Source organism: Aplidium turbinatum, chromosome 11 (assembly GCF_918807975.1).
Source record: "Aplidium turbinatum chromosome 11, kaAplTurb1.1, whole genome shotgun sequence".
NCBI classification, from domain to species: Eukaryota; Metazoa; Chordata; class Ascidiacea; order Aplousobranchia; family Polyclinidae; genus Aplidium; species Aplidium turbinatum.
Window position 1 is genome coordinate 15,058,526 of NC_137482.1, and position 26,870 is coordinate 15,085,395.

The 26,870-nt window shown below is 38.8% G+C and overlaps 1 protein-coding gene across 5 annotated transcripts; it reads right to left on the minus strand.

Moving 5' to 3' along the window:
- Window positions 1-395: 395 nt before the first annotated feature.
- LOC145779933 (uncharacterized) lies at window positions 396-22,498 on the minus strand. 5 transcript variants are annotated; one of them, XM_082591619.1, is made up of 15 exons: window positions 22,240-22,498; window positions 11,922-11,998; window positions 11,561-11,646; window positions 10,984-11,107; window positions 10,527-10,634; window positions 9,974-10,077; window positions 9,415-9,535; window positions 7,230-7,379; window positions 5,973-6,138; window positions 5,542-5,645; window positions 5,244-5,388; window positions 4,166-5,004; window positions 2,779-3,033; window positions 2,078-2,571; window positions 396-1,972 (listed from the first exon to the last, which is right to left on the minus strand). In XM_082591619.1, the coding sequence occupies exons 1-15, from the start codon at window positions 22,289-22,291 to the stop codon at window positions 1,276-1,278; spliced, it is 3,522 nt and encodes a 1,173-aa protein (XP_082447745.1). In that variant the 5' UTR covers window positions 22,292-22,498; the 3' UTR covers window positions 396-1,275. The 5 variants fall into 5 exon arrangements, with proteins under 5 accessions (XP_082447745.1, XP_082447742.1, XP_082447741.1 ...); XM_082591616.1 differs by adding an exon at window positions 21,126-21,194 and having other exon boundaries at window positions 396-2,571; XM_082591615.1 differs by having other exon boundaries at window positions 396-2,571.
- Between the last annotated feature and the right edge of the window lie 4,372 nt (window positions 22,499-26,870).

A 26,870-nucleotide genomic window follows, 5' to 3' on the forward strand; every position in this document is an offset into this window, starting at 1 on the left:
TGGATTAAGTGAATAATCGCCCGAAGATATTTGGCAAATTTAGAGCTTTCCAAGAACTGTATGCTCGATAAGTTACGACTGATGATGATCTAAGTTAAAGCGACGCCCATCTTGTCTTCAACGACGCCACACGACATAGCATTGCTGTGTTCAAAGTAGGAAGAAACTGCCTTTTACTGAGGTCCATTTCCAGACAGCAAAATCCGTCATTTTTACATCAGTTTATATAAAAATGACGGCGTTTGCTGTGTGGGTTAGTGCTTGTGACTACAGATCGTCACACAAAGCTGACGTTTTTTTGACTCTTGTTCTGCGCACTTTCGCACACAAGGGAAGCTGATCACAACTGCTACTGCTGTGCAGGGAACTGACTCGTTTTGAGCAAACGATCGAGACGAAGACTTTGAGTAGATTTGTTCAACAGTGAAAATGAGCACATTGAAACAATACTAACGCTTTGACTTTCTACAAAAAGTTTCGAACCAAAACCAAATGACGCAATAACTTAGCACCAGACGTCGTGAACCGTGGCTCCAGGAAGGAATTGGCTCCGGTGCAAAAATAGAAAACAAACAAATTTCTTGCCATCTAGGCCATCTCTCACCTCTACAACAGGCCAGAAATTCATCTAACTCCATGATAGGAACACCACGGTGGACGTAAATATAAGATAAAATGTGTGGAAGGGTTGACGTAAAAATACACATCAAGAAAATAACACAACAAAGTTGCAATGGAATAAGATTTGATCAACCACGCTATTCAAACGAACGTCTATATATTTGTTCTGCGCACGTTGATCTACGTAATATAAACATCTCAAAATCACACTTTGTTCTAACATTAAATAATAAAGAAATCACCAAGCATCTTCCCCATTGCAGGATCAACACGAAAATTTCTTTTCCTTGCGTTGGTGAAATAAATTAAAATAAAAAAATCTTTTAACACTAAAATCGTAATACTGCACAATGTGTCGAGCAAGATTGTTCTTCCGCCAGAGCGACGTCAGCTGATGGCGGACTTTTTATTGGTCAAACCTTTGTTGACGTTTCATAAATGAAGAACGACGTGACGAGGAAAAGAAATAAAAGCTAGTTTGATCGTCTCAGAACAGTTGACTTGCAACTACAAATAAAAGCAAGAATACATCAGTTAAAAATAAGGTAGATCTTATGGATTGTTGATAAATTGCAACAGGCCAAACTATTGTAAAACAGACACCATTGTTAAGAAAATTGCAAGTAACTAGTAAGTGGAATGATGATACGTATCTCATATAAAAGATCCTTTGCCAATATACGGGGATTGTTCCGTTTGAATAGCAATGCTCGAGCTGTTCTTGCGCTTCGTGTGTGACCAAGATGAGCTCGACAAAGCCAGAGTTTCCGTTTCGGCGTCAGTATCGGGTACAACGTACCGGTGATGGCGGGACTTGGCGGAAGCATATTCCGGGGACGTAGCTTTAGATTCCCGATCTTTAATTCCAGTGGAACGTGACGGAGCGCGGAAATGTTCCGAAGAGCGCGGGTGACCAATTGTAACATGCTGGGAAGATTTGGATGCGCGATGATGCGAAGGATGTGGAGAATGATTGGGGGAGCATTGGGTAATGTCAACAAACGCGTCACCAGACGGAGGGTAGTTCCATCCTGGCTGATGATGCGGAGCAGATGACAGAAGTTGTGACTTGCTCGTTGGGATGCCTTGGGATCTTCCATCATACCGAGTCACGTCCATGCGACGATTAGCATCCGGATGCACTTCCTCCTGTTGAAGATCAGCCACGCCGTGTCTGCTGTAAAACGTTAAACTACTTTTCCGTCCATGGACATGGTGCTGGTTGGACGGGAGCCCGTGTTGGTTGGTGGACCGACTTGATTGAGTAGTGTCACCGCCGTGAAGATGGCTGGCATGTTCCGAGACGTGTCTTCTGCTTCCACTTCTGCTGTTGTTGTTCTCGTTTTGCTCTCTAGAAAAATTAACCATGATCGGTTGCATTTCCATATCAGCTTGTCGTTGCAAAGGATAGTTATATGTCGGTGAGTTTGGATGATCTAAGTTGCTTTCTACCCACCTCACTGGATGTCTCTGCGTCACCGGCTCCTGTTTGAGTTGCTGATTGAAGGAAGAAATGGAGTGATTATTGTGCTCTGGAACTTGCCAGGAATACGAAAAGTGTTTGCCGAGATTTTCATTCAGTGCTACTGAGCTGGGTGGCTTTGGTAACTGTGTGATGCCAGCACCTTCCACGGCTTTACGAAAGGCTGAAGTTGAAGTTGTTTTCTTCTTTTCAAGGACGTCTGCCGATTTCGAAATCGAGCGAGCTCCGTGGTCAAGAGGCGCCGTCTTCATATCATCGATGCCGTTATCGGAATCGATAACTTCAACCGATTTCGGTCGGGTCGATCGCTTTCTCCTTTCATCTGCCACGCTAATGGGATCGAATGATTTGTAGCCGACGAGCGGGGACAGTTGTGTCCGAGGGGATTGCACGCGCACCCGCTGTGATCGAGGACTCGGCGTCCGACTCAAACCTGCTGCAAGTTCACGGAGGTTTTCCAGCGATTCCTGCAAAAAAAAGTATTTTTATGTTGATTTCACATTATTCGTAATAATAAGCTGCGGCATACACTAAAGTAGACATGCCACCAAAGATTGTGCTTACAGTGCGTGTTGCCACTGGTCTATGCAAGAAGGTACAAAGCTGGCGAGCCATGATTTAGTTTTCAACACCCAAGCATCTCTTATTCATTACATATGTCAATCAATCCATACCTCCATTTTCGCTTCATAAACGCTTCCAGTCGTCGAGTTACTGGCGGGACTGGTCGTCATCGTCGGGTTGATCGGATCGGCAATGACGTCGTCGTCGCTTTCGGTAAATGCTGAATCGTTAACGTTGTCGTAGACGCTGTATGGCCGGAGAGGATCAAAGGTAAACTTTTTGTTTTTACTCGCTTTCTTGCCGTGTAGTTGCCGGGAGTTCACAGTGTTTGGGTCAACATGTCTGCCAGCAAATCGGTCGCCCTCCTGTGGATGTGGGAGAACCATGAGATCGCGTTAAAGATCAGCAGAAACGTGACAAAATAACTAAAATATTCAATAAATGTTTGTCAAACCAGCATTGCGGGAACCCGTGAAGCCAGCAACATTCCGCCAATAGGTGGCATACAGATGATGAAAAAAACAATTGATATAAAACAATGTAAACATTACTGCAACTTAAAGGGATACTAAAGGAAAAACCTGACTTGGCGATTTTCCACGTTCTTTCTGTTTAACATGCTACCATAAAACGATTTTCAATAAAATTTTGCCCCATTGCGGTCTGACCATCATTGCGCGCGTGCTTTTGTCAGAGCTTTCAAAACGAGATTGGGCTTGAGCAGCGAAGCGTGGGACTGTACAGTCTGCGTCACAAGCGACTAGCAATCAGCTGATCTCGCAATAATTGTTACTGTGGGCGATTTGACTGTAGGCTATGTATATTGTATGTACATCAAAACATCAGATTTCAACATCAAAACATCAGACTGTTTGCTCAAAACATCAGATGTGGTAACGTGGCTTTTGTTATTGCTGTCTTTAGTGACGTATTCTCGAGCAGTGTTTGCACTTTTGGTTATTTTGAAAAAAAATGAAAATAAATGAAACATTGGACTTTGGGCCTTGCCGGCGTTATGGAAAAACAATTTTTTTTCGGTAATTTTTCTTGAAATGTATTCTTGAATTTTCAGTTTACGCATTTTAATGCTTAATTCCCGTTTGAAATTTTCATTTAGTAGGCCTTTAAGAAAAAGGTCAGCAAGCATATCCAGATGCGCGGCATACGCTTCTACGTGGCAAAGCTCTGTCATTGCTGCATCAAGTATATATTATACAGTAATATGCAACACTTGATGCACTATTTTGAAGATTTAAAAGGTGTTGAAACCGCTCAGCCAAGCACCAGTCTTCATTTTTATCATCAAATGCCCGAGTATTTCGTCTTCATTGTCAATTAATGAAAACAAAACCACTTTTATATTTAGGCTGGGAAAAGCATATTAACGAAAAGCATGCTGATTTTTTTATACGAGCTCATGAATTATGAGGGTTAGAATGAAAACACACCAACAAGCGTTGTGTGTGCAGCTTTAGTTATGCGTTGAATTTAACCTACCTCGGTTCTACTAGGGTGCGCTCGGGATTCGTTCTTTAACCGCGGACTGGTCGTGGTAGGAATGGCTCTGGGGGACCTGACATCGGCTTCATCACTCCACGTGCTCTCCTGTGGACTCACAGGACTGCTGGAGGAGATGTGTTGATGGGATGTGGAGAAGTGATGAAGTGAAGTGACTTTTGCTGGGTTTGGCGTCTTCCAAACCAACTTTACCTTTTCGTTTTCGTGAGCGCTGAGACGATTGTGTTTGTCCTCATGAAGCTGTGAAGATTCGGCCGACGAAACGTGATCAATCGATGAAGGAGTTTGCGGCTTTCGCAGCATTGGAACGGTGGTTTCACTGATGCTGTGTGATAGACCTTCACTGTGTTTGTTTTTCTTCCCATGGGTCTGATCATGTGCAAAGTTTTGTTGGATTTCGTTGTGCATCGGTGATTTGGTGTCACCGAAGACTTCGTCTCCATCAGGAGTAAAAGATCCTCTTTCGTCTTCGCGATAAGATTGACGTTCACTTCGCTGCCTTCCCTTGTTCTTTTTTGCTTTATCTTTTCGATTGTTTCCTGTTTTAAGAGAAGATTTAAGGTCTCTTTGCGCGTTGCCAACAGAAAGTTCTCGTCTTCCCTCAGTTCTGCCACCACGATCCGACATCTTGGCATATTTGCTTTTCTCATCAGGATTAGTTCTTGTGTCGCTGGGACAAGACACGTTTCTCGTGTCAGAGGAACTCTGCACTTCGTCCGAAGTTACAGGGACAGAGCCGTTCGCTTCGCCATCTTTTCCACCCTTGCCGATCCTTTGCTTATCTTGGCTTGATGCTTTGCTACTCAGAGAATTCGAGTCTACAACAAAACACAAAAAAAACATTACTTGCAGTAATTTGGGACACTCAGCCAAGAGATGAAGTGGAGTTTTAAATCAAATACAAAAGTGAAATGTGAAATATTTTTTTGTGAAATGAAACTTAACCACTTTTTTTGTGAAATTGAAAATGAAACTACTCAAGAAATATTTAAGACACTGCTTTTTAGATGAAGATTTAAGGTGGTTTAAAAAAGCAGTATATAGTTAAGAAACGAACCAGAAATATTGTTCGGGACTCGAATCCCTGTCTCTTGTTCGAACGAGGGTTTGACTGGAAGTCCAAATGGGAGCTTTGCAGCTTCGTCTTCGCCAGGAGAAGGCGGGAGATCCATTTTTGCTCTCTTCAACTCGATCATGTTCAGCTGAAAATAGATTGGAAATTTTCATTTACAACTTTAGAAAACCAATGACTCCAGCCAGTAAATATGTTTGTTTTACGTTGTTTCAACATCAGCAAACATGTCTTGTTCGCGGGGATCACGTGATGTCTACCAGTCAGCTGTCCACCCACTTACTCTGAGCTGCTCCACAACAGCATCGTCGTCGGAACCAAAATTCAGAGCTAGGCGCTCTTGGAGGAAAGATACAATTTCGTCCATCTCCATTCTCTTCATAGCAGCTGCCAATGTGATATAAAGATTTAAAAAATAGAAATTGCCGCCAATAGCTTCTACTGTAACAATATATCTTGCTGATGGCAAAAACAAATAGATTCTACGAATGGTAGAACGTATTCTGAACAAAATGACAGAATGATCTTTTTTTTTCAAGTTTACCCATTGAGTTATACTGTAGATCAAAGTCATTGCAACAACGTTGTTGATAACATACTCCATGTGACTTGCCAACCACTTTATAACAGGTTTGTTTATGAAAATCGATAAAAAGTATTTAACGCAGACATCCATGACCATCAACTCAGCAAAGCAACTAATTTTCAACGTACTTTTGTGCATTTTAAGCGTTGTGTACGACATTGCAACGAGAACCTTTTCCCCTTCAAGCACGTACATGTCCCACAAGCGAAGAGTGAGAGGGAAGGGCGAGCGATCGAGAAAGCACTGGAAGAACCACTTCATCGTGTACAGACTGGCAAATATCTCGTTCTTGTCCTACGGAAGCAAAAGTAAAGTTAAAAAACTTACCATGTTATTTTTGTACTGTTTCTTGTTAAGTATTTTTTAGGGAAGGCGAAACAGATTTGACGCTTTTATTGTGGCGTATGACGTTTCTCCAACCTAGCCAGTACGACGGTTCTGACAATTATCTTGAGAGCGTCATATGACAGTGAGCCTATTGATCAATTTTCAACGCTAAAAAGTTTTGCAATCCCAAAACTACATCACATAATCCAATTTTCGGTCATTAAAAAGCTAATAAGAAACTCTACTGTCTGCACTACCCAGTGATCTCCACGTAGCCTTTTTTTGTCGTATCCAGGCTTACACCCGGTGGTTGAAGATTTAGATTAAGTGGACGGGAAGGCAAGGAAGCCAATCTTCGTGTCCACCTTCAGGCATGCCTTTAAGTGTCATGCCACAGACACAGCCGCATGCTCTTGAGCGGTGTCGAACCGGCGCCCTTTCGATTGCCGTTCCAGTGTTCTCACCACTCGGCTATGCAGCCGACTCCAGGTAATATCCAGGTAGCCAATAATATCCAGGTAGCCATGACCATACGTATCTCAATCAGGGCTGTGAAGTCGGGTGAAAATTACAAGATTCCGACTCCAGTGTTGTCATATTTTTGAGTGTTGCCAGATTTTTTTTTAGTTTTTGTGGTTTATTTATTTTTTTAAATTTAATTCTACTTAAGTTGTAATCGAAATTGAAACGGCAGCTTTAAACACTTCAAATTTCTGGTAAAGTTTAATAGCGGAATACAGAAAAAAAAGTTTGAAAATAGATTGCAAACAAAAATTGTATTCATCAGATTGAATTTCGCTTTTGGCAGCATGATTGCTGCTTATTCACTGCTAACGACCTATTTCAGCCTGGTGCTGCGACAGGTTCGCTGTGGTAGTAGCGGTTTGCACTAGCTTTTGGAACACAGTTCCCGAGTTATGTGCTATGACGAATTAAAAAAAACATTGTTCATCGTTTGGTATCAAGCCGGAGTCGGCCTTTTTTAACGACTCCAACGCCGGACATGCCAAAATCCTTCCGACTCCATAGCCCTGCTATCAACCCAGTCACTCACTCACCAAATGCTTTTTCAATCGAGGAATGAATTTCTTAAGAATCTTGTCATGATGGTCTTGAAACCTGATAAGCTTAGGGAAACCAGGTATGAAGAAACCATGCATGCGATGTTTCTTGCCGTACAGGAGAGAGTGTAAAGCCCAAAATGCTTCCTGAACGTCAAGCAAGTAATATTTATGTTAGTTTGGTAAAAACAAACTAAAGACAAAAATATGATCGTGTTCCATAAACAGCTACAACTCATGCAAGGTGTGCCGAAATAAACATGTCATTTATATAGGAAAAAATAATAAATCGTTTTGTACTTAGCATGGAAGACCCATAAGTATATTAATGCACTGTAAATATAATACGATCGCTTCTGTGTAAGCTGCTTATCTGATAAGTGGTATAAACAAACGGCAAATTTATTACATGGCGACCTATTTATAATCTGCGCGTATCTAATTATACGCTGGATGATCATGATGTGATTTTTTTTAGAACATTTCTTCATGGATTTTCGTGAAAAACAATAAATTCCAAGTTTTCATTAATTGTTTCCCAATCGAAATAGCGCACGCAGTAAATGCACGTCGTGTGTATTGTACATGGCCAGTGAAACAGTGATTCATAAAAATAGCGCAGATCCAGCTCAATCATTTTAATTTCCGCACTGGTAAATGCAATAGAAGCGAAACGGTAGTTTCCGTACCGTCAATACGTCATAATGACAGAAGTCTTTGTGGAATATTTTTGATTGGACTTAAACTTTTGAAATAATCTTCTCGTGTTTTTTTGTGTGAATTTCGAATTATTTCTAGCGAAACACCAACCGTCAGAGCATGTCATTTTGATCCAAGCACGTGGAGAAACAGATGACTGCCTGCCGCTGTGCGCTTACGTAGTCAGATCAGTTTGGAACACATTTGAACAGTACGCCATGCAGTCAGGCCCGGATTTAGGGGGGGGCAGAGGGGGCATGTGCCCCGGGCCCCCCGACTTTTGAAGGGCCCCCCCTACGTGGGAAAAATGTGATTTTGTGTTATTTTTTTCCTTTTAGCCTTTAAAGACTCTGCAAATTGCTGTGTAGTGCAAGAGTAATGCTATTGTAGACGTGGAGGTGGTTTTCGCGCCGTAGGCGCGAAAAATGTTTTTACAGGGGGGCCCCTCGATCTAAAAGTGCCCCGGGCCCCCCATCAGCTAAATCCGGCCCTGCATGCAGTAGACTCTGTTTGCAACATGAATGTTTCGTTTCCACGTTAAAAAATTCAGTCTCGGTTTCGAAATAAATGTTGTTGTTGTTTCATTTCGAATTCTAAATGTAAGCGAAATGCACAAAATCTCAGAAAGCGTCTTACAATTCGAACGAGGCAGCCTTGCGTCATGTTGGACTAACTGAGGCCTAGAAACAAAACTAAGATAAGAATTCTTCATTTCGTTTCGAAACATTTTTTTTTGTTGAACTTACATAATTCCCCCTTTATTTTAGTGAAACATTATGTATAATTTTTTTCATTTCGGACCGCCTTTCAGAGCTAAACTTTATTTTGTCCGAGGAAACTCAGTTTTAAACATTCCCAGTCGATAGCCCCATGCCACTACAAGTTGCATGGTGCACGTGCATTAAGTCACAAGCTATAAAGCGAGTCTTGTTAAAAGCAATTCAAAATAAGTTGCTCGCTAACTTATTTATTGGCCAATGTTTGGCACAAATTTTGTGACCCTTGCCATTCATACGTGACATACAGTATACTTATAGAAAATTATATTATGTAACACAATGTGTGCTTATAAAAAAGGGGGGGCGTCGGCAGACATACATAAACAATCAACTCAGCAAAAGAGCATTTTTTGCATTGATTTAACCTCTGCAGGAAGACTGACTTGTTGGTTGGGAAATGTGTGAGCTAAAACGTTCGCTCTAAAGTCCTCACAGCCCCAAACAGCTTCAATCTTGGGTGTTATTTTTTGTGGCGAGAGGGATAGTTGCTCAGAAAGTAGCGTTTATATTGAAGCAAAGCGACAGTACCTTCCCATGTTTGAAAGCACAGGCAATTTGTCGCTCAGCAAAATGGATATAAAGCTTATTTGGACAGCAGTGTGAATACAGAGCTCGCTGTCAGTCACAGCTGCATATTTGATGGAAATTTACGTTAGACTGACGTTGTTAAAACATATAAAACACAGACAATTGAACCCAAGTACCTCTTCGCTCATATACATGAGCAGCAAGGCGGCAATTTGCGACATTCCTTGACAATAACCAACTTCGGTGTTGTACATTGAATAAGCGGCAAGCACGTGAAACAGCTGCTGTTGTTTGATGCTGCAAGTGATAAAAATAAACTTTTAAAGAATGAAACGAACAAGAACGAACTTATTGTGGGCGCATCCCGCTGGATCCAGACAATTTCTCGCTATTTTCATCAACATCAAAACCGAAAAAAATCCCTTTGTACGTTAAAACTCCAGTCAACAAAAGGACTCGACTAAACATCACACAACCTAGGCTATGTAAATGTAATCAGTCTTTCACTTACACACAGCAAAAGAAAAAAAAATGTATAGTCTATACCGGCATTAAGCTATTCATTTCTTATAATCAATAGTGACTGTAATTCCGGAAAACCAGGAAATGGTCATAAAATAATTGTGGGGCAAAATTTACCCGGCACAAGCGAAATAAATTAACATAGGATCCTAAGGACGCCCGTTTGCGGCTTTGAAAATGTAACTCCACCGAGCAAGCACCACCCCTGTGTACCTATATCTCTTTCTAAACATGATGTGGTTGCGATAGGTCCTGTTCACGTCCATATCAATTTGCTTGATGTCAGGGGAGTGAACTTCCGATCTCTTCTTCATTTTCTGCACATTCAGAGAGTTTAGGACTTAGAACTTGTATCGAGAAAAAAATAGTATATAATTACAATTAATCTACTCAGTGTTGATGAATGACGATCACGAAATTACAGAAAATTCGCCTGTAGCAATTAATCACCTCACTCATCGAAATTATTACAATTATATTTGCAAACGTTAAATCAATGCAGACTATCATCAATAAAACAGATGGATTTGATAACTGGGAAGTTCACAGTAAGAAAAATAGACTGTGCGGAGTATGCACTGATTCGGATCAAAACATAGATGCTGAAAAGAAACTGATCTTTCAAATTCGGGAAGGACACAAATGAATGTAAAAGAACTTAGAATTCCTGCTCTGTAGTTACTGACAGATTCGGTAATGAAAAAAAAAACATAACGCAAAAGCGTTTAGTAAAAAGAAAAAAAAATCGTTCTTGAAAATGTCTCACCTCGTACACACTTGGATCTTTGTTCATGAGATTTTCAACATTGAGCATAAGTCTCCAAGAGTCACCACGCATGTTGAGAGGAATGCCTTTGCACACCCGGCTTCGTAGCTAAAAGAATGTGAAAACAAGAACAGAAAACATTCAAAAAATGAAAGTTAATGTTAAACAAATTGCACCTGAACAAAGCGATGTTAATGAGATCTCAGTTTCAAATTCCTCAGCGCCACTGATGGATAACGCAAACGATACTAACTACTGTATATTATGTTGAGTCTGCGAGTCTCGCTCTCACAAAGATCGTACATTTTGTTTGTAACTTAGCTAGAGAAAGTTGCTTTTTTGCATGATTTCAGCGTCTGGCGAAGTTGACATGATGCGAAAACGGCAACTTTCGCTTGCTGAGAAGCCACCAAAGGTGATATGAAACTTCGGGGAGAGAAGCTAATTTTCAAAGCACCTTTTCCGTTCCTTCGTAAGCTTTCCACTTTTGTATCATCTTAAGCCATTTATACTGGCGCTTCACTTCTGTCAGCTTCCTCTTCTCTTCTTCCAGGCTGGGATTCGCTGACAATTCATCTTTGCTGCAAGTTTGAAAACAGGAAATATGAAGCCAACACATTTATTGCGTACAAATGACACAAAAAGACATTTTCAAACACGAGGCCAATTGAAAAACTTCAGTGACTTATAACTTGGGGGGATTCAGATCAACTACAAAACAAAAAGCGGTTAATTTCAGCAACATCCGCTATAAACAAACTTATAATCAAGGTTGCTCACAAGATGGTAGCACTATGATATACTAACAATAACTTATATGTTGTGAAACAAGATTGAAAAGTTGACTCATCTCTAAAGAAAGTTGCCAAGAACAAATTGGCTTTTTGGTGCATCACAAACAACGGTACTGGCTGTTTATATCAGCGCTAAACGCAGCATACTTCCGTCTGTCATCACAACTGTGCTGGTAATTTTTAAAATGCAGGAAGAAGGGTAGGGGCACCTCTGCCAGCAAGATAGTGATTGTAACTTACTGGAGGAATCCATATCTATCTGTGACTTTGTAAACTTTGAAAGCAGAATCTTCCCAATGATCTTCCTCTTCATCGCTGTCCACTCCCTAGTCATGCAGCAGGTTAGAGGATGTCTGTCTACTTTATCACGATATAAAACTACCACTTTGTAACAGTAAATAAAAGAGTGAATACTGCACTTCAGTGTCATATCAAAAATACAAGATTTTTGGGGCAAAGTTAAAAAGTCTCAGAAAATATTTCATCTTCCACTATGAGCATATTCCGCAACGATGTCAATATATTAAAAATCAGACTTCGTTGCTGGTATATGTAAACCAACAGTGCTGTTTTAGACAAGAGAACTTTGCAATCCAATTACCTTGGAATATTTGCTCACAATTTCCAACCTCTCTTTTGCTGCTCTTTGTAGAGCTTCCATCTTGTAATCATCGCCGTCTAAAAAAGTGAAATGAAGTGTTTTGAATGTTGCTGCAACGTATTCTACACATACCGTACTGATGCTCAATCTAATAATGGTCCACAAAGCGGGTCTGATACTATTCGGTGAGTCCGATTCGGTGAGTTCCTAACTTCTAACCCTAACCCTAAAACGGCAATGATAATTAGGCTACGGTACCCGATAATTTAAAAAAAAAATAAAAAAAATCACCGACTAGGGATCGGACTCACCGAATCGGGCCATTCCGCCACAAAGCAACCCCTTCAAACGTCAGCCAGGCGCTCAAACCCATCAATCACGCACACAATATTTGTGAACAAAGGCATAATTCAATACAGTAAAATGACGAATATAAACCAGAACCCAACTAGCGCTGCAATCATCCCATCTCATAGTTTCAGTGGTGAGATGAAATATAGAAACACAAACGCCCAGCCTACTCTCATTCATACAAATAAACGGAAAATGCAAAACATGATAGCCTTCAATTGCAGCAGTATCACCTTGAAGACTTACACAATGCTATGAAGACACTTCACAATATGAAATTACATTGACATGAATTACTTTACTCGTTTACTGAATTGACGGAAAGCATGTCGACACAAGGTGGCTAAATCTCGGTCAATGCTTGGGCGAAGGAAGTACTGCAAATATGTACACAAAGAAACTACGCTAGGCAAATGTTGGTTGATCAGTAAACACATGAATTGAAACGCTATAACAATCTCAGAATCTAGTTGACAAAATGACAATAATTGTATTGATGCAGCAACCTCAAACTGCAGTGCATAAGATGCAGGCTACTGTAAATCTTGACAACTCACAGGACCCGAAGTTTTACAACTGCATTACTACAACACTTAAAAATGAGCTACCAACAGAGAAAGCAGTCACTTCTATCTGATACGGCATCATTTAATATTTTGAAAGTTACCATTTTCATTACAGTAAAAAAAGACAACAAAAGTACCGTAGCTTTGACGGCACTCAAGAATAGAGGAGACAGTTTCGTTTGTTTACACATGCATGCATAAACGTCATTGGATAAAAACGTTTACCCGCTAAGGTTACTTTGTTTTGCCTGTCTATGGTTCAAAAAACGTTTAAATTTATAAAATATTACGCTGCCAGTTGCACTTGACTTGCCACACAACAAATCATTTCACAACTGAAGAACTACAAAATATCATAGAAAACTGCACTTGGCATACAACTTTCACTTACGTTGATAGAAAAACTTCATAATGAAACAGTCACGGTAGCTTCAAATACTGCGATGTCAGTCGGAACAACACTTAAATGATCTGTTCACAATGCTTAGTTTTGGCAAATGCTGTTTGTTCGTAAAACAGATTATCAGTTTATTAATAAAATAACACGTGATTTATTGGAAAAAATTAATAGAAAGCAAATAGCCTGCTATGACGTTTTATTAGTCACACTGTCCCAACGCTGCGGTGGCGCATGGACTTTCGATCATCACGTCTTCCAGTTTCTTCTACTAATACGAAATGTGCACAAAAAGACAAGGTTTTCCATGTACAATGACAATGCAACTTACGTAGAAATAAATCGAAATGTCAGAGTTGTTTTATTCTGAACAGCACTGCTGCCTTAGGCACAGCATTTTAGGAAGAAATGTCCCGTTTAAGGATAAATCACTTTAAATACAACATCTGATGTTAGTTATGCAACGAGAGGAGACCGAAAAGTTGATTTCTCTAAAGTTGCCAACTGGGCACATACGTCCTAGCAAGAAAATGTGTCCTTTTTTACATTGATTCAAGGTCTACAGTGTAATAAAAAGGATTGATTTGTAGGCTAAAAATGTGGAGAGGTGTTTCACAAGGCAAATTTACACTAACACTCGCTGGGATAACGAGCCTTCACGCTTCGCTAGCCACACGTAGAATTCAGGTAAGTAGAAGAGATTTTGCTAAACGTTTCGTTCCGTTAAAACGTTGGGTCAGGAATTATGTCACTAGCTTTTAATCTGGATTCGGAGAAATTACCTCAGAAGCCACCAAGAACATACACAGTTCACAGGCATCGATAAACGCCGAAGACATACATTGTGGGTTAACAGCAGGCTTGGTTACGTAGGAAAATTTATAGAATGCGCTATGTACAAACCAAACGTCCTTACAGATTTCGTCAACTACATTACACAAAATGTTCCAAAAAGGAGTGATTGATTTTTGATTTCGTCAGCGAATACAATATACGTAAATAACATTAGAGTGACATATTCCATGTGCAATAAATAAAAATCAGCATATTTTGCTGTCATTGTCAATAAATATCAAATTGACTGAATGTTACATAGCTGTTGGAAGGTTGCGAAATCCGTCACTGTACCAATATTAAAAGAAGGGAGAAAACAGGCTTACAGTATTGACAAAATACGTATGATCAACCCTGCGATGACGTCATAACCCGTAACAATATTTACCACGGATGTTCGGGCTGCCTTCAACTTCCTTCCAGAGAAAGCTTTGAACAACCTTGGCACCATAGTAGCAACTTCAAATACAATTAAAATTTCGGTTTCCTACTTTCCTGGCACAACACTTGTGTGATTATTGTTGAAGTCTATGAAACGAAATCTGTTTAATGGCTAGCAGTGATAATGACAGTGAATCAGAGACTGCGCCAAATGGTGTGCGTGGTCTGCGTGAACTGAATGACGAATTAAATCAATGGCTGGACAGTGGACACCTGCCCAAATATATAGACCGCGTCGCCGCCATTGCCCAAGGGTGGTGAAAGGCAGAGCCCCTCGACCCCTGAAGTAGCGAAGAAGGTTCAAACAAAGAAGATGATTGTGGATCGAATAACTACAGTGGCAGAAAAATCAACCATGAATTATGTGCATTGATCACATCTCGGAATGGCCCGTTTTAGGTGAGTCCGATCCCTATTCGGTGATTTTTTTTGATTTTTTTTTTAAATTATTGGGTACCGTAGCCTAATTATCATTGCCGTTTTAGGGTTAGGGGTTAGAGGTTAGGAACTCACCGAATCGGACTCACCGAATAGTAGCAGACCCATCACATCTCGACACAAACGCGAAACAACCTTTAGAATACCGCACTCATAAAATACTTCTTGCATGGACTGGAAGATACGTTAACAATGCTTGGTAATTCTGTGTATTATAATTTTACAATGAGAAATTGAGAATAGCCAGTTAGCCACAACGTTGAGAATAGCCACTACAGACATTGAGTCAACGTTAAAATAACGGATTTTGCTGTCTGAAAAGTCGTCGTATGTTACCTCAAAATAGAGCTGCACAAGCTTAAAGAGCGGGGAAACCTAAATTAACTTTAAATTGCGAGTTTTTTGTTTCAGCGTGATGTCATTGTGTACAACATGCGTTTTAGCAAAAAAAAATCCAAACTTTGTAGCCCTCGTCTCGCTAAGGCCGCCTTTGTTTGATACCCGTTTGCGAGGTCTCGCGCGCATCAAGCTGTGATGCTGTTCGCTGTGACGTCACAAGGTACATATAGTTGTGGCCAAAAGTTAAGACCAGACTTGATTTATGACCATTTTTGCATTACTTCAATATACTGCATCATATATTGTTTCAGTTGCATCATCTTTATGCATCATCTTATATCTGATGCAGTATTTTGAAGTAATGCAAAAATCGTCATAAATCAAGTCTGGTCTTAAACTTTTGGCCACAACTATATGTACCTTGTGACGTCACAGCGAACAGCAACACAGCTTGATGCGCAACGAGATCTCGCAAACGGGTATCAAACAAAAGCGGCCTTAGCGAGACGAGGGCAACAAAATTTGGATTTTTTTATTGCTAAAACGCATGTTGTACACAATGACATCACGCTGAAACAAAAAACTCGCAAAGTTAATTTGGGTTTCCCCGCCCTTTAAAAGTAACGAAGGCGAAGATGGATGTATTGTATGCCATTGTTACATCGATTAAACGTGTTATTGTGTTTCGTTATTGTAATAAAAGATTTCGGTTTGTGAGGTGATATTTACATATTTGACATGTGAAGTACGTAGCAAGACTTTGACGGTTTCAAGTCCAATTCTCCTTTATCAAGAGCCACAATTGCTTCACAGTTCACAGTCTAGAATTGCTAGGCAAACACACAACAAAGAAAAGATCTTTTCCGAATCTGAAATAACTGGAAAGTCGTCAACTGACACGCTTAAAACCAATGCTGATACGCTGATCGTGTCAATAACGAAACAGAAAGGATATAGGCTAACTAACGAGTAGTGCTAATTTGTTAAAGCACTTCCACCTGTTGAAGTTTATACCGTTGCATATTGTCGTAGCAATAAAAACAAGTAATCAATTAAAATCTTCAATAAATGAAATAGCTTATCAGCAAAATATATATGTTTGACGTACCAAGAGTCAGGATGCAATCGAGATTTCATGCCCGAGTAGCACTTAAAAAAAATAAACGAGCACCATATTCTACAATAATTTAGTGTACGCTAGTTACGTTAAATTGAATAACGGCATGACGCTGGCTTATCATACACACAAGTCTACAAAGATATTTAAAACAATAACAAAATTTATTAACATTATAATCTCCTCAAGCCTTTACACTTCAGTCGCGCGGCCTATCGCTACCACAATATTCGGTGTGACTAACAATTCTGCCTCATCACTGTGAGCCAAAACTGACACTGGCAATTTCTGCAGTCTGTGTGTTCACACACGCTACTCTGATTACGAAGACAAAAGCCTTTGTGGGCCATGACATGTCTATATAACAACAACCAAGGTTGTGGTAACAAAAGGATTGACGTAGTGAGTCGTAAATATAGTAAATCAGGTAAATAAGTCTAAATTTAACCGGCACAACGTAAGTTTAACCTCAATCAAGTACAAACGCAGTGTATACAATAAACAAAGAAGAATATATCAAGAGGAAGTAAACGTTTCTCTGTGTATAGTTCCAGAAAAAAAAAAAGAAGATAACCTACTAACCTCGCCTTTCTCTGAAATAAAATTGTTACGTCTGTCTGCAAGTATACAACAGTTCTGTGAAAGAGATTTATGCTACCAGTGGAGTGGTATTCCAAAAACATTTGCGTGTCACTTCAATTGCAGAAATTGTGTGAATCAGCAATGGGGCACTTGTTGCGCTACTAACCAAATGCATATTGAAATTGGCAGATAGTTTTAGTGGCTACTTTTCGTTGCAACGCTATTATTGTGATGATGACAATGAATGTCTTATGCGAGCGAAACATTTAAACCGTTCAATGCTGCCACTAGATAAGCATGTAATTACAAATTTTGCTAGGTTGCAAAACATAAAGCAGACGGATCTTTTTTCAACAATGTCTTTGAACGGAACAGCTTTTAATTGCATAAAAAATTAAAAAGAAAACATTTTGTGAAGGAGGGAGCGTTCTTCCTGGCTATCAGCACAAGACTGAGCAGTCACTAGTACAGCGAGTAATTGCGATTCGCTAACCATAACGGTGTAGCTTCCACGGTAGCCATTTAGACCATCCAATCAACTATCCCCAACACGATGTCTATCGCTGTCAATTCTTGCTATAATCGGCTGCGGAGGAATATAAAGAAAATGTTTGCTTTAAACAATTTCGCGTGGCTACATTTTTTTCTTTTTAGACTCACAACTCACTCTGCGAAAAAAATTTCTTTTGTGAACATGTGGTAAACTTCGCACAAGGCAAAAACTGAATTATATCCATCATGAAGAATATCTATCTCTGAGAACATCAGGTCACCGTTTTGTGAACTCAAAGAAGTCGACTTTGTGGCTTCTACCTTTTCTAGACCTTTGCAATGTTAACATGTGTTGTTTTCGCTGATGCACTTTGAGGAATTGTTTTCAACACGTTGAGGCACAAAAAAATTTACGGCGAAGCCTACAATGACGCAGTTCTTCTGTTTTGTTGAAAAAAAAGTGACAAATGCTTGTAGCGGCAAAAGAAATATCCTTTTCGACTGCCAATAGACCACGGAAAACTAAACCAGCCTCATTGTTTTGAGTTAAAATTCTTTTGAAAGTTGCCCAGTTGGCGTTTCCTTTATAAACCTGGGTCTACGACTTCAGAGAAGGGGCACTTGCCCAGACAGCAAATCAGTCGTTTTTTACAGTCGTTGTCTTTTTAATGTAAAAAACGACTGATTTGCTGTTTAGGTGATTGGTTTATAACTGTAAACTAGATAAACTTGGTGGCACATGAAAAATTAGAGCCACCACTAAACAATCAACATAGGGGCCCATTAGTGGATTTTGGGGGGAGAGAAATGGTGCTCACGAAGCCCTGCTTGTAGCGTTCCAATTTTTGCAATAGTAATACTGCATTTTCTTGTTGACGTCTGTCAAAAATGTAACTGAGATAAAATTTCCTATTTTGTATTTTTTATTTAACTGATTCCATTGCAAAATTCTTCTCACATAATAATGTTGTCATTTGATTACCACAGGCCATACTGTGAGAGTATGATATATCCTTTTAATTTTCCAGAGTAGATCAAGTTAATCCGACAACACAACACCTGCCAATACAATCATAGATTCTTTACTGCATTTGCAATTCAACTACTCATTATATCTTTTGAAATATATATTGTGGTCTCTTTATAAATCATTTAAAGCAGCGGTGTTGCAAAAATGTTGTTGCACATTATAAGAGTAATGTAATGGTATGGTAAGTAATGGTATGTGGAATCTTGGGACATGCAAGAGTGTTATTTTTTTTTGCTCTCATCGTATTAAGCTAAGGACCAAACAATAAAACAACACAGACTTAAATGGCTACTCCACGCTCAATACGGTAACTATAATAACCACATAAAAAAACACCAATGTATGCAATATGGTACATACAGAACGAAGTTCCAGCTTCATTAAACAAGACTTTTCAACCTAATTTATAGTAAAATAGATTAAACAACATATAATATATATACCGGTAGTGTATACAACCTCTATTTCTGCACTATCTTTTAATATTAATATGCTAATGAAACAATAATATTTTGAAAGCTATTTGCAAGTTTTCATAATAATAGGTTTAAATGGAGTTGTGTCATGCAACTATTCTATTTCTGTACTTCCAACTTTGGAGAGACAATAGATATAAAATTAACTAAAGTAGAGTGGAATTAACATTATCCGATATATACATTTTTAAATCCCAAAAAAAAATCAAAACTTAATATATACTTGTTTTATCTTAATTCATATAGAACAGGGGTTCCCAACCTTTTTTACACCGTGGCCCCTTTAGAAATTTTGAAAAATCAATGGCCCCATACGCGCCGACTTCCGGGGGGGGCCGAGGGGCGGCAAAAATGGCTATTTCAAGGTGTTTCAAAAATAATATATTTTGCGAAAGACTTTTAGATCATTTGAACGGACTTAAAGAATGCTGAAAGCGAAAATCAGCCTACGTTGCTCTTGCCCGCAAAACAGAAGCTGATTGCATGGCTTTCTCTGGAACGTAAATTCTACTGAGACGCTCAGTCACACACTGCTTATCTTCCCGCGCGTGAGGAGCAACTTCAAAGCCAAAACGCGTGGTATCGAAAAAGCGAACTTTATCGAGTTGAAAACTACGACACGACGAACAATTACGTAAATACAGCTTAAAAGAAAAAATGCATTTTTCAAAACTGTCATCCGTGTTTTGCTTCAATAAGCACTGTGTTGATGTATATTATGTGAAAATATATACATCTCATCCTGCGCTACCGCATATAGCCTACTCGAGTATAGGTAGATCTCATGTATAAGTCAAACCCCTACTTTTGAACTGAAAATCGGTGATATTTCCTTCTCCCGTGTATAAGTCGAATAGCTTATTCCTGGCACTACCATTCGATGGTTTATCCAAGTATTGGCATTGACATACGGTGAAGAAATTTCAAAGTAGGACAATATTAAGTAAACCAGGTAAATTAGACGCGCTATTTTCAACGAGGTTTTTCCGCTGTGAGATTAATTATGATTCAACAGAACGCATTGTTGTGTTTGCAATGTGTGAGAATTACAGTGTAAATCAAAGACCGATAAAAGAAAAGGTGTTTAATGGTCTTGGTCGCAGATATTGTCTGCATTAACGACGTCTCTTACCGCTAAATATCACCTAGCTAACCTGACATCATTGTTTTATGCGGCCGCTAAGGTTTGACATCGACTTCAACGGTCATGGAATGTTACGTAATAAAAGCGATTATATCCTACACAAAAAATTAAAAAAATTGATCTCTTAAAACAGCTCTTTCTGCTGTTTTCTCTCGTGAGCTTTGCATATTGCTCAACAAGTGCATAAAGTTTATAATTGACAAGAAATCATTAAATTTGAAAATTAAGTTTGAATCACTGCAAATAAACGTATGCGAACATTTCGACTTATACTCGACTATATACGGTATTATATTCGATAAAAGACTTTCGATAAAAAACAGAAGAGAAAACAAAGGTTATGACGTCATCACATTTCTCGCCCCCCATGGTTTTTTGAAAAGTTGGCGCCTATGAATGGCCCCCTATTTTTTTCAACCTTTTGAAAAAATTAAGAAACGTCATTTTAATTAAATAACTTAGGAATCTTAATTATCTTTGAAACAACCGGAAAGTAAAGACCATTTCATAAAGATTTGGGCAAAATGTACTAGTATTTTTATTAAACTTTAATTCATTTCTTTTGTTATATGTGTTGGAGTGGACTTAGAGATGATAAATTAAAAAAATTATTGTTTTTTAAATTTTTCCATGGCCCCCTTGGAAAAGGCTCATAGCCCACCAGGGGGCCATGGCCCCCAGGTTGGGAACCCCTGATATAGAATAACTCATAATGCGTAATTTCAAACTCAATAAACCTTTAATACCAAAGCCAAAATGGTTATAAATCTCACACTGTCATCTTATACAAGCAATGTTGCACCATGCGTCATCTCTCAGAACAGCACCATACACTTCCTCTTTGGAGTTGAAAAATAACCTATCTCTAGCCTCACGATGAAGAAAGCTGGAAGAAAAGACCCTAATCTGCCATAAAAATAGAGGTAAGAAGGTGATAACAAATATTTATCTCTTAGAAAAAACTTCTTACACAAATACACAATCAATGACAACTCACAGTTAACCAAGGGTCTGCTACTATTCGGTGAGTCCGATTCGGTGAGTTCCTAACCTCTAAACCCAAACCCTAAAACGGCAATGATAATTAAGCTACGGTACTCGATAATTTAAAAAAAAAATGAAAAAATCACCGAATAGGGATCGGACACACCGAAACGATGTAGAAAAAACATGTTTTACCAATTCTAAAACAAAACTTCATTACTAAATTTTTCCTATGACTTCACTATTTACCATTGCATTCCATCTACAAGGTGCAAAATGGAATGCATGGCATAGCAGAACTGGACGAAGCTACATAAAGCTACTGGTTTTCCATCAACTGCCCTAAAATCTGAACAATCCTGTCTCACACAAAAGATGACTTCAACAATGATCCGAAAGGATTTAAAATGATTTAAAACTGTAGACAAGTACGTAGTCTACCACATTAAATCAGCAAAAAATTTAAATTTGTCAGTAAATAATCTTATTCAAATAGAATAAGTTTATTAATGATAACACCACACTTGTGTGGTGAAAGCTCTAATTTAATAAACTTGAATTTGCCCATGTAGTGTGGTACGGTACTGTCTAATTTTTTAAATATACAAGTGAAAGTGACTTGTGGGATCACAGACTTGTAGGCACAACTAAGCATAACTGAGATTGGATAATTTTTTTGAGGGCTTGTAGGTTTTAACCCGCCCGCGATTTCATAAGAGAGAAATACAGGAGAGATGGTCCGGTCATCAGGCACCAGCCACTTAAAACCTACAAGCACCTTTTTTCAGTCAATAACCATCATTAGAGTTGTTTAGCACTTCGGTACAGTATTGTGCGATTCAAATTAAAACACCTGGTGGATTCACTCACTATGTGACCAAACTGCTAAGAAAACACGTGTAAGGCTATGAAACTAAAAAGAAAACCACATTTGTGTTTAGCTCATCAACAATGTTAAACATAAAACAATACAAAGAGCAAAGCAAAGATTGATAAAGACAGAAAAAGCGATTATCAATAAATCATAAGTAGCCTACTTCAAAATCATTATCATATGATGCTATTACTATTTTACCGGATGAATAAAGCAATAACAATTTTCTAACAAAAAGTTCTTTTGTACTTACTTAAATCAGTTATTTGTGGCATGGCTGACAATACTTGATTGACATCAGACATTGTGTTAGTTGGTCAGTAAATCCAAAATTTAAATATTCTGTGAATATTCAGCTTCAGCACAGTTGTGTTTGAGATAAGTCCAGGCAATAACATAGCTGATTGCAACTTTCCAATTTTACCCTTGAACAACTGTTTTGTTGCTATAGCCTACATGCAACATTCCTTTTTTAATTTTATCACACTACATTTTATAAGAATAATTCTTAAGAAGCCTGAAAAAGTTAAAAAATGGGAAATAAAGAAGGAAAAATATTGTTAGGCAGTTAGGCACAGTCTTTTGACAATGACAGGATTTTTGTTGTTGTTGGTTGTTTAGAACTTTAGATCAAGCACTATCTAATCGTAGATCTTAAATACTAAAGGGTTCATAGGTTATAAGCCCTCATAATCTTAGATGCTGTCTTTTTCCCATGCTGTGATATGGTGAAAAGCACCAACCTACATGACCCTATAAGGCTAGCCTATAAATTTCGGTATGATGCTTTTCCCCAAAAGACGTTGAAACCAATTGAAACTTACCATCCCAGCAGTGGCGTAGCTAGGGGGGGGGGTGGACCGCTCCGGGCGGCACTTTCAGACAGGACGTTTTTTTTTTTTTGTTGTTGATAATGCAAAGTACACGGAAAATAAAAGCAAACAGAATGGCAACGTTCAAAACAGTGGCGTAGCCAAGGGGGAGGAGGGGTTTGGGGGTTACAACCCCCCCTTTGGCACGCATGTGACGTCACGATATTGAGAATGATGCTTTCAGTCTCTATGTCTCTAAAACAAAGTTTGCTTAATTTTAAACGAAACTCCATTAAAAGAGCGAGTTTTGCCATTACCAAACATTCAAATATCTCAGCCAGGAATTAGCAACAAGAAAACATAGAGACTTAGCTTTATTAAGTTACCGAAAAATTCCCAAGAAAACATGATCTTATCCTTTTGCTATGCCACCAGACAGCACCATTTTACAGGAACATTTATACTAGGGGATTTATACCCACATTTTTGTTGAAAATGCTCTCAGAATGCACCAAATCCAAAGCAATTTTTCAAAATTTTCTGGGGGAGGCTCCCAGACCCCCGCCGGCCCTCAAAACCCCTCCTTTCAAAATTACTGGCTACGCTACTGGTTCAAAACATACCGGTACAATAATTCCACTTAAAGTCAATTAAAAAAATTTCATTTTCACATGCTTTTTCTTGAAGGGGTGGCAAAATCTAAATCCGCCCCCGGCGGCACATTTCCTAGCTACGCCACTGCATCTCAGGCCTTTGAAGTTCAAGCTCATGAGCGTTGTTTATATGGGAGGTTGGAATGGTTTTGAATCTTTATCCCCAGACTGACTTGTAGAGGCTCTTGATGCAGGGCCGGTTACCGAGATTGGCAGAGTGAAATTTTCTGATTGTTGCAAAGTGTTGTTGCAGGGGAATTATTCCATTCACTAGGTACCGCTAAATGGAGAGCAGTCCAGAAATGTGTTGCTCAGCCGAACCAGTGCAGCGTGATCTTGAATCAGGCGTGTAACCACTGAGCTAACGGGGCGGACCTTTATAGTTTGAAGCCAACTTTAACTAGTTTAATGTGATAATGTATTCACTTTTCAGTACCGTAGCCTATATTATTCAGTGTCACTATGAACAGTGTGTGCTTTCAGATAACAATTCATTAAAGTTTGAAGTCTAGTGTTTAGTTTTTATTTTAAAGATATCATATGCGGTCACATGAAAATTTGAATTTAGTCCATCAGTCTTTGTATAAGCGTTATAACTAGTAGGGGAGAGGGGGGCTAAAAGTCACACGGGTAAGTTGTCACAAGCCTGAGTTTAGCGCACCCAGTGTAATAAACTTCTTTCTGACGTCATAAAAAGCGAGTACTACTTCCCTGGTTACACGTTGAGATCGGCCGTGTTGGTTTAAGCAGCAGAAGTGAACAAAATCTAGACAACAACCTGTAGTGATTTTCTGCTTCTTGCGAAGACGAATTGCCCAAGGTAGGTATTTTGATACAACTTAAACGTTTCTGAATATATGCGGAATCTTTTTGTTTCTGTTAGTAGTGACAAATGTCAGTAATATATGGATGAACTTATTGTTTAAAATGCTGAAGCATGTTGACTAAAATTTGGAATTTAAAAACTAAAGATGCTTTGAGGTAAGTTGTCACATTGTGTGACAACTTACCCCGAGGTTCAATACTAATACTTCATTAACCATCTTGTTTCAATCAGAGTGTATTTCTGTAAATTCTGTCAAGAGAAAATCCGAGATATACACAGACTCATCTGTTATGAAAAGGATGGCAGAAGAAAAGAACAGCAAAAGAAAAGGGAAGAAAACAGCCGCTAACAGAGTGATAAAGTTTCAAAAGAAGACCAAGACTCCAGCACCAGAATCATCAAGTGAGGACAATGAAAGCTCAGATGAAACAGCCTTGTGCGATGATACCACCGATGAAGACTCAGATGATGAAAGTTGTGTCCAGACACCACTTAGTCTTGATAACATAGATATTGACGACCACATTCTTGTGAAATTCGAAAGGGATCGAGCCACACAATATTACGTTGGGAGAGTTTTAGAATTCACCAAAGATCAGATTAGATCAAACTTCATGCGGAAAAAATGCCTTGATAAATTTGGAAACATGCAGTTTCATTTTCCTGAAAATCCTGATACTTACCTTCATCCACTAGAGGATGTTGTCTTCAAGCTTTCAATTCCACTTTGTGGACAAACAAAACGAGGAGCAAACTTGTTTAGCTTTCACTGCTCTCAATTATCTGACTACAATGTGCAGTAGTTTTGGACTCCACACAAAAGCCAATCTTAAAAGTAACAACAAATACCATACTTGTAAAGTGAATACTATGTATAATTGACCACCATCATTCTGGCAGAATAATTTTTCCGCTTTCCGCCTAAAAAAGTTATGCGTGAATAAGTGCGAGGCATAAAATGCGACCAGACACACATTCGAAAAATCTTAAATAAAACTATAATCCGCAACACGTACCACTTAAATTTTACATGCATCGAATTCAGTATTAAATTACCTTTCAAGGGATGTGCACCAATAGGTGCGCATTTAAAAGGAACTCCTAGCAGAACGATTCAAAGATGGAGGATATATTTACGATAAACATTAAAATTATAAGATTTTTGCATAATAGACACCACTCAAACATCTTGGAATAAAACTATAATCCGCAACACGTGCCACTTAAATTTTACATGCATCGGATTCAGTATTAAACTACTTTCCAGGGATGTGCACTAATAGGTGCGCATTTGGAAGGAACTCCCAGCAGAACGCTTCAAAGATGGAGGAGGATATATTTACAATAAAAATTAAAATAATACGATTTTTGCATAATTGACACCTCTTCAAACATCTTGGAATAAAACTATAATCCGCAATACGTGCCACTTAAATTTTACATGCATCGGATTCAGCATTAAAATACCTTTCCAGGGATGTGCACCAATAGGTGCGCATTTGGAAGGAACTTCCAGCAGAACGCTTCAAAGATGGAGGAGGATATATTTACGATAAACATTAAAATAATACGATTTTGCATAATTGACAACTCTTCAAACATCTTGGAATAAAACTATAATCCGCAATACGTGCCACTTAAATTTTACATGCAACGGATTCAGTATTAAATTACCTTTCCAGGGATGTGCACCAATAGGTGCGCATTTGCAAGGAACTTCCAGCAGAACGCTTCAAAGATGGAAGATATATTTACGATAAACATTAAAATAATAAGATTTTTGCATAATAGACACCACTCAAACATTTTGGAATAAAACTATAATCCGCAATACGTGCCACTTAAATTTTACATGCATCGGATTTAGTATTAAACTACCTTTCCAGGGATGTGCGCCAATAAGTGCGCATTTGGAAGGAACTCCCAGCAGAACGCTTCAAAGATGGAAGATATATTTATGATAAACATTAAAATAATACGATTTTTGCATAATTGACACCTCTTCAAACATCTTGGAATAAAACTATAATCAGCAATACGTGCCACTTAAATTTTACATGCATCAAATTCAGTATTAAATTACCTTTCCAGGGATGTGCATCAATAAGTGCGCATTTGGAAGGAACTCCCAGCAGAATGCTTCAAAGATGCTGGAGGATATATTTACGATAAACATTAAAATAATACGATTTTTGCATAATAGACACCACTCAAACATCTTGGAATAAAACTATAATTCGCAACACGTGCCACTTAAATTTTACATGCATCGGATTCAGTATTAAACTACTTTTCCAGGGATGTGCACCAATAGGTGCGCATTTGGAAGGAACTCCCAGCAGAACGCTTCAAAGATGGAGGAGGATATATTTACGATAAACATTAAAATAAGATGCTTTTTGCATAATTGACACCACTCAAACATCTTGGAATAAAACTATAATCCGCAATACGTGCCACTTAAATTTTACATGCATAGGATTCAGTATTAAATTACCTTTCCAGGGATGTGCACCAATAGGTGCGCATTTAAAAGGAACTCCTAGCAGAACGATTCAAAGATGGAGGATATATTTACGATAAACATTAAAAT

Excerpts from the sequence above, each read along its gene's own strand:
- LOC145779933 (XM_082591615.1), bottom strand. The coding sequence starts at position 22,291 with ATGTCTGATGTCAATCAAGTATTGTCAGCCATGCCACAAATAACTGAT. Across the intron at positions 5,389-5,541 it reads CTGTTGTGGAGCAGCTCAGA|CTGAACATGATCGAGTTGAA; the intron begins GTAAGTGGGTGG and ends ATCTATTTTCAG. Across the intron at positions 3,034-4,165 it reads CGCACCCTAGTAGAACCGAG|GAGGGCGACCGATTTGCTGG; the intron begins GTAGGTTAAATT and ends CCACATCCACAG.